The sequence below is a fragment of the Sinocyclocheilus rhinocerous genome, unplaced genomic scaffold, assembly GCF_001515625.1.
Source record: "Sinocyclocheilus rhinocerous isolate Xijiao unplaced genomic scaffold, SAMN03320098_v1.1 scaffold1881, whole genome shotgun sequence".
Taxonomy (NCBI): Eukaryota; Metazoa; Chordata; class Actinopteri; order Cypriniformes; family Cyprinidae; genus Sinocyclocheilus; species Sinocyclocheilus rhinocerous.
This window is the reverse complement of record NW_015635041.1, coordinates 571,163-580,908: the sequence shown is the minus strand read 5'-3', so window position 1 is coordinate 580,908 and position 9,746 is coordinate 571,163. Positions and strand designations below refer to the sequence as shown.

At 36.5% G+C, this 9,746-nt stretch overlaps 2 protein-coding genes across 3 annotated transcripts; both read left to right on the top strand.

Annotated features, from left to right (window-relative positions):
- Window positions 1–249: 249 nt before the first annotated feature.
- LOC107746318 (stress-70 protein, mitochondrial-like) lies at window positions 250–3,155 on the top strand. The gene is made up of 4 exons (XM_016560463.1): window positions 250–373; window positions 462–554; window positions 626–766; window positions 2,469–3,155. Exons 1-4 carry the CDS (start codon window positions 326–328, stop codon window positions 2,523–2,525), a joined length of 339 nt encoding a protein of 112 aa, XP_016415949.1. The 5' UTR covers window positions 250–325; the 3' UTR covers window positions 2,526–3,155.
- Window positions 3,156–4,496: 1,341 nt separating this feature from the next.
- LOC107746316 (rho-related GTP-binding protein RhoG-like) lies at window positions 4,497–9,128 on the top strand. 2 transcript variants are annotated; one of them, XM_016560461.1, is made up of 2 exons: window positions 4,497–4,552; window positions 8,126–9,128. In XM_016560461.1, exon 2 carries the CDS (start codon window positions 8,150–8,152, stop codon window positions 8,723–8,725), a length of 576 nt encoding a protein of 191 aa, XP_016415947.1. In that variant the 5' UTR covers window positions 4,497–4,552; window positions 8,126–8,149; the 3' UTR covers window positions 8,726–9,128. The 2 variants fall into 2 exon arrangements, with proteins under 2 accessions (XP_016415947.1, XP_016415948.1); XM_016560462.1 differs by lacking the exon at window positions 4,497–4,552 and adding an exon at window positions 4,869–5,349.
- The last annotated feature ends 618 nt before the right edge of the window (window positions 9,129–9,746 follow it).

Genomic DNA, 9,746 nt, shown 5'->3' with positions numbered 1-9,746 from the left:
ACGTTTCGTGTTTGACTGTTAAAGCGAAAAATGATTTGTTGTTTGTCTTAATAAAGTGGGTGAATTACAAAAACTGGTTAAATTTAAACTTTTTTTTATTGCTCGGTTTTATAAAAATGTCAATAGTTATTGATACCGAATGATGTGAAACATTGTATCGTTGATGCATTTTTTTAGCTATACGCCCAGCTCTTCAAAAAATGTTGAATTTGTCTTTCTGCCAAACATTGATGTGGCATATTATTATTATTATTATTATTATCTGCTTGTGCTTCCAGTTGTGATCCAGTCTTCTGGCGGCCTCAGCAAAGATGACATAGAAAACATGATCAAGAACGCGGAGACGTACGCAGAGGAGGACCGGAGACGCAAGGTAGCGTCTCTAATGTAGCCCGAGGGCTGATGTGCTGCACCTTCAAACCTGTTTGAACTAATCGAAGCGCATTGGTTTTGGGTCACAGGATCGTGTGGAAGCGGTCAACATGGCCGAGGGCATCGTGCACGACAGCGAGTCAAAGATGGAGGAGTTTAAGGAGCAGCTGCCGGCGGAGGAGGTGCGACTGCTGTCTGGAGAGCTGAAGCACACTGTTCTAGAGCAGCTAACGCTTGTGATCTCTCTCTGCAGTGCGACAGACTGAAGGAGGAGGTGGCTAAAGTGCGAGAGCTGCTCTCGCGGAAGGACACGGAGACGGGAGAAAACATCAAGCAAGCGGCCGCAAGCCTGCAGCAGGCCTCGCTCAAGCTCTTCGAGATGGCATACAAGAAGGTCCGCTCTGGCTTTCACTCGCTCTAGCCTGTGCTAAACACTGCTCTCTGACTGAGAAACCTGTGAATCCAGCTGATCTGACCAGCTTTCAGGACACTTCACCTCATTTAAATAGGGAAGAAATCTTAATTGTTCGTTTTATTTTGTTAATCCAAAATTTGGCCTGTTTTGGAAGCACATTACAATTATTTATTATAATAATAATAATAATAATTTTCAATAAATTGACTGTTTTGGAAGAGGATTTAAAAGATTTAAAGTTTCATAATGATAATAGTAAGTTATTATTATTGTTGTTGTTATCATCATCATCTTTTTCAATTTGAGGGTTGAAAGGCACTCTATGGTGATATTGACCCATATGTTAATGTAGACGTTATGCATGTCGTTTATAGACAGTTGTTATTTCATTGCATTGAATAAACGATTTAATGCGCTGCATTCTTTTGCTCATTGCGCCGTCCTGTGGCCTCTTTTTCAATCAGTGGACTGTTTTGGAAGAGCATTAGTTATTTTAAATTAATAATAATAATAATAATATTTCAATAAATTGACTTGGAAGAGCATTATTTAAAATGTAATAATAATGATCATTATTAATTATAAAATAATAATTAAATCTAATAATAAAAATATTATTCAATCAGTGGACTGTTTTGGAAGAGCATTAGTTATTTTAAATTAATAATAATAATAATTACATTTCAATAAATTGACTTGGAAGAGCATTATTTAAAATTTTATTATAATAATCATTATTAATTATAAAATAATTAAATCTAATAATAAAAATATTATTATTCAATCAGTGGACTGTTTTGGTAGAGCATTAGTTATTTTAAATTAATAATAATAATAATTTTTTTTTAATAAATTGGCTGTTTTGGATGAGGATTATTTAAAATGTAATAATAATAGTAGTTGTTGTTAATATTATTATCATCATCATCATCATTTTTTTCAATCAGTGGACTGTTTTGGAAGAGCATTAGTTATTTTAAATTATTAATAATAATAACAATAACATTTAAATAAATTGACTTGGAAGAGCATTATTTAAAATTTAATAATAATCATCATTATTAATTATAAAATAATAATATTCAGTCAGTGGACTGTTTTGGTAAAGCATTAGTAATTTTAAATGAATAATAATAATAATATTTTTAAAATAAATTGGCTGTTTTGGATGAGGATTATTTAAAATGTAATAATAATAGTAGTTGTTAATATTATCATCATCATAATTTTTTTCAATCAGTGGACTGTTTTGGAAGAGCATTAGTTATTTTAAATTATTAATAATAATAATAACATTTCAATAAATTGACTTGGAAGAGCATTATTTAAAATTTTATATTAATCATTATTAATTATAAAATAATTATTAAATCTAATAATAAAAATAATATGATTCAATCAGTGGACTGTTTTGGAAGAGCATTAGTTATTTAAAATGTATTATGATTATTATTATTATTATTCAATCAGCGGACTGCGGAAGAGCATTAGTTATTTTAAAATTATTATTATTCATAATAATAATAATAAAGCTGTTTAATAGTGATCAGGTTTGGTATGTAGATTGTCTGAATGTTACCTGAAATACTGTCTTTCACACTTGATCTTCTTCATTATATTTGTGCAGCTCTGTAGTAATAATAATAATAATAATAAGAGCGTCTGTGTTTGTGTTGGTCAGATGGCGTCGGAGAGGGCAGCAGGAGGAGAGACGGGGGAGAAGGAGGGCCAGCAGTGAAGCCGTCTGCACTGATCTCTCTCACACACACTGTGCTCCTCGTCCCTCTCTTAATGTCACATTCATTCACTGTCTGCTGAGAATAATCTGCCTCGGGCTTGAAGTGAAGTGTGTTGAGTTATCATCCGGGCTTTAATGTGATTACAGACACGACTCATTCCTTTCTTAAACACGTGATTTAATGCTGCTTTGATTTGGGTTTTTGGGAATGAATGAGGCTGAACGTGTGGCTGAACAACGTCTAAGTATTTATAATAGCAGGACTTCAGTGTTTCAATGTTTTCTATTTAAATGGCACAGTCTCTGTTCTGTCCATGGGTTCTGCTTGGAATCCGCTCGTTCGTAAGCTTGTGCACGTGATGGATAATGTTGAAGCAGACGGGAAAGCAAAAGGTAGTTGAGGTGAACCTTTACTAGTGACCTCTGCTTGTTTTATTTAAATCAGTGATGTTCTGTGGTTCATCACAGGAGAATATCCTGGAATCACAGTAGCTCTGTACAAAGGCTGATGTCTGTTGAAATTGTTAAATGCTCATTATGGAATTGAATGATTTGATAGCTTTAAAGAAAGCAATATTGCAACGCAGTCTTTTATAATAAAATAGTTTGAGCTCGTATTTGTGTTGTGTGTGTGTGTGTCTCGGTCAGGCTCGTGAATAAACTCCCTAAAGTTTCAAGGTAATATATTAAAAGATTATTGTTACTTTTGTAATAATACAATTGTACTTTTAAAATGATATATTTTTAACATTGGATGTTATGGTACTAGTATGCCTAAAATTCTTCACTTTAGTTGATTCTTATGGTGAAACGCACGTCCACAGGACGGTGAGAAATTGTAGGCATGTGAAAACGATGTGAACCTGGCACTCGTGAACATTAAAAGCAACATGATGAACGTTTACTGTAAACTGAGACGCTGAAAACTACAGAAGCTCGTTTCCTCCAAAGGATGATTAAAAATAAATAGATAAAAGAGTAATTGTGACTTTTTGTCTCGCAATTTGACACTTTTATTCAGTCATAATTGTAAACTCAGAATTATTTGTATCTATTTGTTTGATTGATTGATTGACGCATGCAGCAGAATAAAAACGGTAATTGCTTTTTATTTCACAATTCAACATTTTTCTAAATTCTGTGAAAAAAAAAATATAATCTCAGAAAAAAATAGATCTGGGTTTCAGATTTCTGATGTATCCTACTTTCTTGCAATTGTGATTTTTCTTCCAACCGCGAGTTTATATCTCACAATTTGGATATTTCACAGAGAATGCATATCTCATAATTCAGACTTTCCTTCTCAGAATAGCGAGTTTATATCTAGCAGTTATTTTTATTTATTTATTTTACTCAGAGTTATAAGAAAAAAATGTCTGAACTGTAAGATAAACAGTCGCTATTACCTTTTTAATTTTTATTTATTTTTTTATATATCCGAAGGCACTGGATCATACGGTGCGCTGGTGTAACTAAACACAGTGCTGCGCTTCGCTCTTAAACACGTGTGTTGAATATTTGTGTTCATTGTTGAGATCATCGAAGGCCTGACAGACAAACACATGCAGATATGTATTAAAACTAAAGAGAAGAAACTTTATTTACATTGAAATATACATTATTACTCTGATTTCTTAAACTTTATTATCATGTTCATTGTTGAGATCATCGAAGGCCTGACAGACAAACACATGCAGATATGTATTCAAACTAAAGAGAAGAAACTATTTACATTGAAATATACATTATTACTCTGATTTCTTAAACTTTATTATCTTTTGTCAGTCCTATTAGATAATGTAATATTGCCTAATTTGCATACTGTAAGAGGTAAATTCACCCACTCGTTTATACGAGCCTTTCATACAGAATGTCGTAAACGCAAATGATTCCTAACAAGGTTTCAAGAGGAAAAAAAAAATCTATCGCTGAGAGCTGAACTTTTATTTTGAAACCGTCTTACGCGAGATCACGGCGTCTGCGTTCGCGCGCGCTAGTCGGAGAGGAGCGCGAGGATCTCCGAGGCGGTGAGCACTGCTTCAGACTCATCTCATACGTTTTATCATCGTGTTATAGCATACCTGAGGACTCGTGTTTGTTCTGATGTTCAGATGCTGTGTAAAACATGTTATGGGTGTGAAAAAAATACAGGAAATACTGTGCAGCAACTCCATATCAAATCTGATAATGAGCGACTGAACGCGACGCGTCAGAACTACAGACTGTTGTTGTTATTATATGAAAAGTACAGTAGCGAAACTAAAAACAATATTACGCGTAATGATGATAAGAACGGTAATTTCAGTGTACAGTAAACTATTAATTATAGTAATATTTCTGTTGTTAATGTAAGAGTCGTGTGCAGACGGGTGTTTGGACAGTCACTGCTAATAGCAGCTAAGCAGTGTCACAGACTCAAAAAGCTGTTTCCAGAGTTAACGAAGTGTTAAATTCCCTGCCTTTAACACGTCGTTAATAACGTGTGCTGTCGTGGTCATTAAAGCACTTAAATATGAATATAAGACTTGTTCGCGAACTTCACAAGTGTTTGATAGCTAATCTAGCGGCTAGCATTAGCAGCTTCCGCAATAACAGTGACACTTGACTCACCTGAGAGTCTGATAAAGCTTCAGTTTCTGATTCCTGTCCCCCTTGGCGATAGAATCATGGGAGGAATGAAATGAGACGGGATTTCTATTGGAAACTAAATTCTATTTTTGATCATCAAGATCCCTTGGGCTTAGTTACAAATGATGATAGCAGTATCAGTGGAGCTCCTGTAAACATTTAATCAGAATTAATTTTTACTGTGATTTGAAACAAGGTCAGTTTGATTTTAAACCATTTAATTCTATTAATTCTTCATAATAACGCACAAATGCAGTTAGAACTGACTACAGCTCTACAACAATTCTGCCAGGAAATACCATACTTATTCAGTTTATTGTTCGTAAGAAATTAATATGTGATATTTAAAAAGCTTTCAGAACATTTATGTTAGTTTTCGTAACCCTCATGTTGTGTTCAGGTCATTTTGACCCAGAGAGGAGTTTATTTTTTCCTGAAGTTGCTAGTTAATGTTTATCACATTAGACTAAAACATGCTGACTTTGCTCACGGAGGGTAATAACAACTTCCCAACATGTACATAAGGTTTGGATGTTTTCCTACCTTGTTACACTTGTGCATAAGCTTAAATGAACTTTTGTTAGGTGCTTAAACTCCGATAAATGAGGCCTATGATCAAAGAGCTCCAGAAAGAAACACAAAACCTGTGCTAATTGAAAGAAAACGAGTTGACAAAAAGATTGAATCCAGAATTTCAGAATAATATAACATAAAGATATTTACTTAGTTTCATTGCCGGAAAGTGAACCAACTCCAGCATAAGGCTAAACACAGCCTAATGTTTTTAATGTGACTCAGTTTGTATTTAACATGATAACAGTTTAATAGAAACATCGTAAGTTACTAATTATATTATGATCGTGTGTGATTGGTTATAACGCACAACACTGTACAAACGCGTGAAAAAAAATATAATGGAACAAATAAGCCCTAATATTAATTAGAGAGTATTACTCGCCTAATAATATTAATAATAATCGTCTTGCTATCGTCAAAGGCATCAACCACAGGCGATATCTCTGACTATCGTCGATACGCGATACTATCGTGGATAGTAGACAACAGTTTCATCATAACAATAACTATAGTAACTCTTTTGGTAGAAACGGTGGATTTACACTTTTGTTCAGCTCAAGCATAAGTAAAGATCATGTTCCATGAAGATATTTTGTAAATTTCCTACCGTAAATATGTCAAAACTTAATTTTTGTTTAGTAATATGCATTAGGGATGTAACTATCAAAATCGCACGATACGATAATATCGCGATATGAAGTCCACGATACGATATTTATTGCGATGTTTATATAAAAAAAAAAAAAAGACAAATGAAGAATTGGAAAAAAATTTGAATTTTTGTACATTTTAAAGTTGAATTATTCTATCTAATGCACATCAAAATTAAGAGCTCCAACCCATGTTCTTAACTAAGAAAACAGATAAAAGTCAGAAAAAGTAGTGCTGTCTAACGATTAATCGCATCCAAAATAAAAGTTGTTGTTTACATAATATATGTGTGTGTACTGTGTATATTTATTATTAGGGGTGTAACGGTTCACAAAATTCAAGGTTCGGTTCGGGGCTAATTGGTTACGTCGCAGTGTTGGAAATATTTCTGTTTTAAACCATGAAGGCGAGCCAATGGATATCACACACAAACAACGTGCAAACAACGTGCTAAGTTACGCCGGTGAACGTCTTAATCTCAGTCAATTCAGTAGACAGAAAGTGAAAGTAAAAACGTAATGACGGAGCTTTCTGCATCTCACGCCACATATTCTCTCAGAGACGACGAGACGAATCTACTTCAACATATGCTGATAACGGTATATAACTAACTGTTTTCATTTATTCCCTTAATATTTCTAATAATACATAGTAAAAAAAAATGAGAAGAAACATAGGCCTATTTTGTGTTAAACAGGTTGTTTTTGAAAGTCGGTATTGCGGGGCAAATTAATTGTAATTTTAATTTAACAATAAAAGTAGGCTAACTTCGTAATAATAATAATAATAATAGGCCTAATAAAAATAAGAATGTAACAGGCCTACATTAATTGGAAATGCCAAATATCTTAATATTGCCAACAATTGATGTTTTTGACAATATCTCAGGCTATCGTCGACACAAGATCATCGTCTTTCGATGCACTCCAGCAAGAGGAGGTTATCGCGGGGCAGACAGTTACATCGTTTGGGCTTCCTTGTTGAGTGCAGTGGCACTGAGAACATTATATTTCACACACTTTAAGCTCTTTTATTTTCCAAATGTAATAGGACTAGTCCAACAAATCGAATCGTTCGGTTTGTAATGTGTACTGAACCGAAAGCCTCGTACCGAATGGTTCAATACGAATGCGTGTATCGTTACACCCCTATTTATTATGTATATATAAATACACATACATTCGTTCTGAGACGCGGAAAACACCGGATCACGAGCTGATCGTCTGAACCAAGTGTGTGCTTCGCTTTGAAACACAGCGCAAACAGACTTGATGAAGGGATTAAGCATTATATAGTATTATACAGTGTGTTTGAGTTCGTTTGACAGATACTGTGCCAAAGCATAATGCCCCAAAACACAACTTTAAAGACATTTTATGTTAGAATAAGAAGTTTAAATATATTTTAAAAACTACACCTTTTTGCCCGAGAAGATCTATTGTTTCATATCATCATGTGACCGCGATAATATCGAGACCGTTTTGCTATCACGATACCACGATGTTGACAATATCGTTACATCCCTAATATGCATTGCTAAGAACTTCATTTGGACAACTTTAAAGATGATTTTCTCAATATTTAGATTTTTTTGCACCCTCAGATTCCAGATTTTCAAATAGTTGTATCTCGGCCAAATATGGTCCTATCCTAACAAACCATACATCAATGGAGAGCTTATTTATTCATGATGCATAAACCTCAGTTTCATAAAATTCATAAAGTTCTCCTGCTCTTGGCCACAGGTGCCACTGCCGAGAGGACGCAGAATGCAGACTATTAAGTGTGTTGTGGTGGGCGATGGGGCAGTGGGCAAGACCTGCCTCCTCATCTCCTACACCACCAACGCCTTTCCCGAGGAGTACATCCCCACCGTGTTCGACAACTACAGCGCTCAGATGAGCGTGGACGGCCGTACGGTCAGCCTCAACCTGTGGGACACGGCGGGGCAGGAGGAGTACGACCGCCTGCGCACACTCTCCTACCCGCAGACCAACGTCTTCATCATCTGCTTCTCCATCGGCAGCCCCTCGTCCTTCGCCAATGTACGGCACAAGTGGCACCCCGAGGTGTCCCACCACTGCCCCAGCGTTCCCATCCTGCTGGTGGGCACCAAGCGGGACCTGCGCTCGGACGCGGAGACGCTGAAGAAGCTGAAGGAGCAGGGCCTGGTGCCCACCTCTCTCCAGCAGGGCGGCGCTCTGGCCAAGCAGATCGGCGCTGTCAAGTACATGGAGTGCTCTGCCCTGCTGCAGGAGGGAGTGCGGGAGGTGTTTGTGGAGGCCGTGCGCGCCGTGCTCTACCCCGTTACCAAAAAACACGCCAAGAAGTGTGTGCTCTTATAGTCGGCCGTGACAGAGATGAACTTGTGAACAAGCTGCGCAGCCGCTCTCGCTCTTTTCTTCGTCTCTCATTGCCTTGTAAATCTGTCTGTTGAAGTTGCTTGCCTGTTTTTTTTTTTAATTGTTGTTGTTGTTGATTAATAACAGTTTGTTGCCAGTAGGGGCGCGACGATAAATCAATTAGATTCTGCGATTTTCCGAATGCATCGCGATTCTCTCTTGAATTGATTCTGATTCTTAGTTCTGAACAGCAGATGGCGCTGCGTGCTTCAGAAACAGCTAAACTCTGCTCGCTTCCAGTTCCTTACTCGCACACCACTTGAACATAAAGTAATCATTCATAAAGTTCTTAAAGGTTGAAGCGAATTACAGTGGGCTGTGTTTACATTAATCTCATGTCATAAAAGCTGAGGTGCAAGTGCATTTAACCACTTACATGACTCAACCGAAAGCACAAGCGCTCTTCTTCGTGAGCATTTGAGTGTGCGGTTAAAAACTAGCCTAGAGCGCCATCTGCTGTTAAAAACTAAGCTCAGAATCGCGATGCATTCGGAAAATCGCGGAATTGATCCATGAATGGATTTATCGTCGCACCCCTCGTTGCCAGGTCCACTCGATGTACGATACATTAGATCAGCGATGTCCATGTCTGTCAGGAACGTGTGAGCTTTCTACTGCCTTGACTCGCGGCGTCCTGTGCGTTTAGATCAATGTGCAATATAATGAAGACTGAACGAGGTCCACACATCAGACTTACGTTTACAGATATCCCAGCCAAATCTTTGATGTGCCTTCAGAATGATTTTTTAATACGCGTATTGTGTTTGATCCATAGCTGTTCAGCGATATTTCGGTAGGTTGTGTAAAATGGATTGTTTGGGTTGCACTGTGTGGATTTCATGTAGAAAACTGCGGGATATATTTGACTCCAAAATCAAAAGAAAAAATATACTTTCCATAAAGAAATGAAATCTTTTTAAGGAGCATTACGATTTTTTTTTTAATGCAAAAAAGTTTTTTTTCC

Excerpts from the sequence above, each read along its gene's own strand:
- LOC107746316 (XM_016560461.1), top strand. The coding sequence starts at position 8,150 with ATGCAGACTATTAAGTGTGTTGTGGTGGGCGATGGGGCAGTGGGCAAG.
- LOC107746318 (XM_016560463.1), top strand. The coding sequence starts at position 326 with ATGATCAAGAACGCGGAGACGTACGCAGAGGAGGACCGGAGACGCAAG. Across the intron at positions 374-461 it reads AGGAGGACCGGAGACGCAAG|GATCGTGTGGAAGCGGTCAA; the intron begins GTAGCGTCTCTA and ends TTTGGGTCACAG. Across the intron at positions 767-2,468 it reads TCGAGATGGCATACAAGAAG|ATGGCGTCGGAGAGGGCAGC; the intron begins GTCCGCTCTGGC and ends TGTGTTGGTCAG.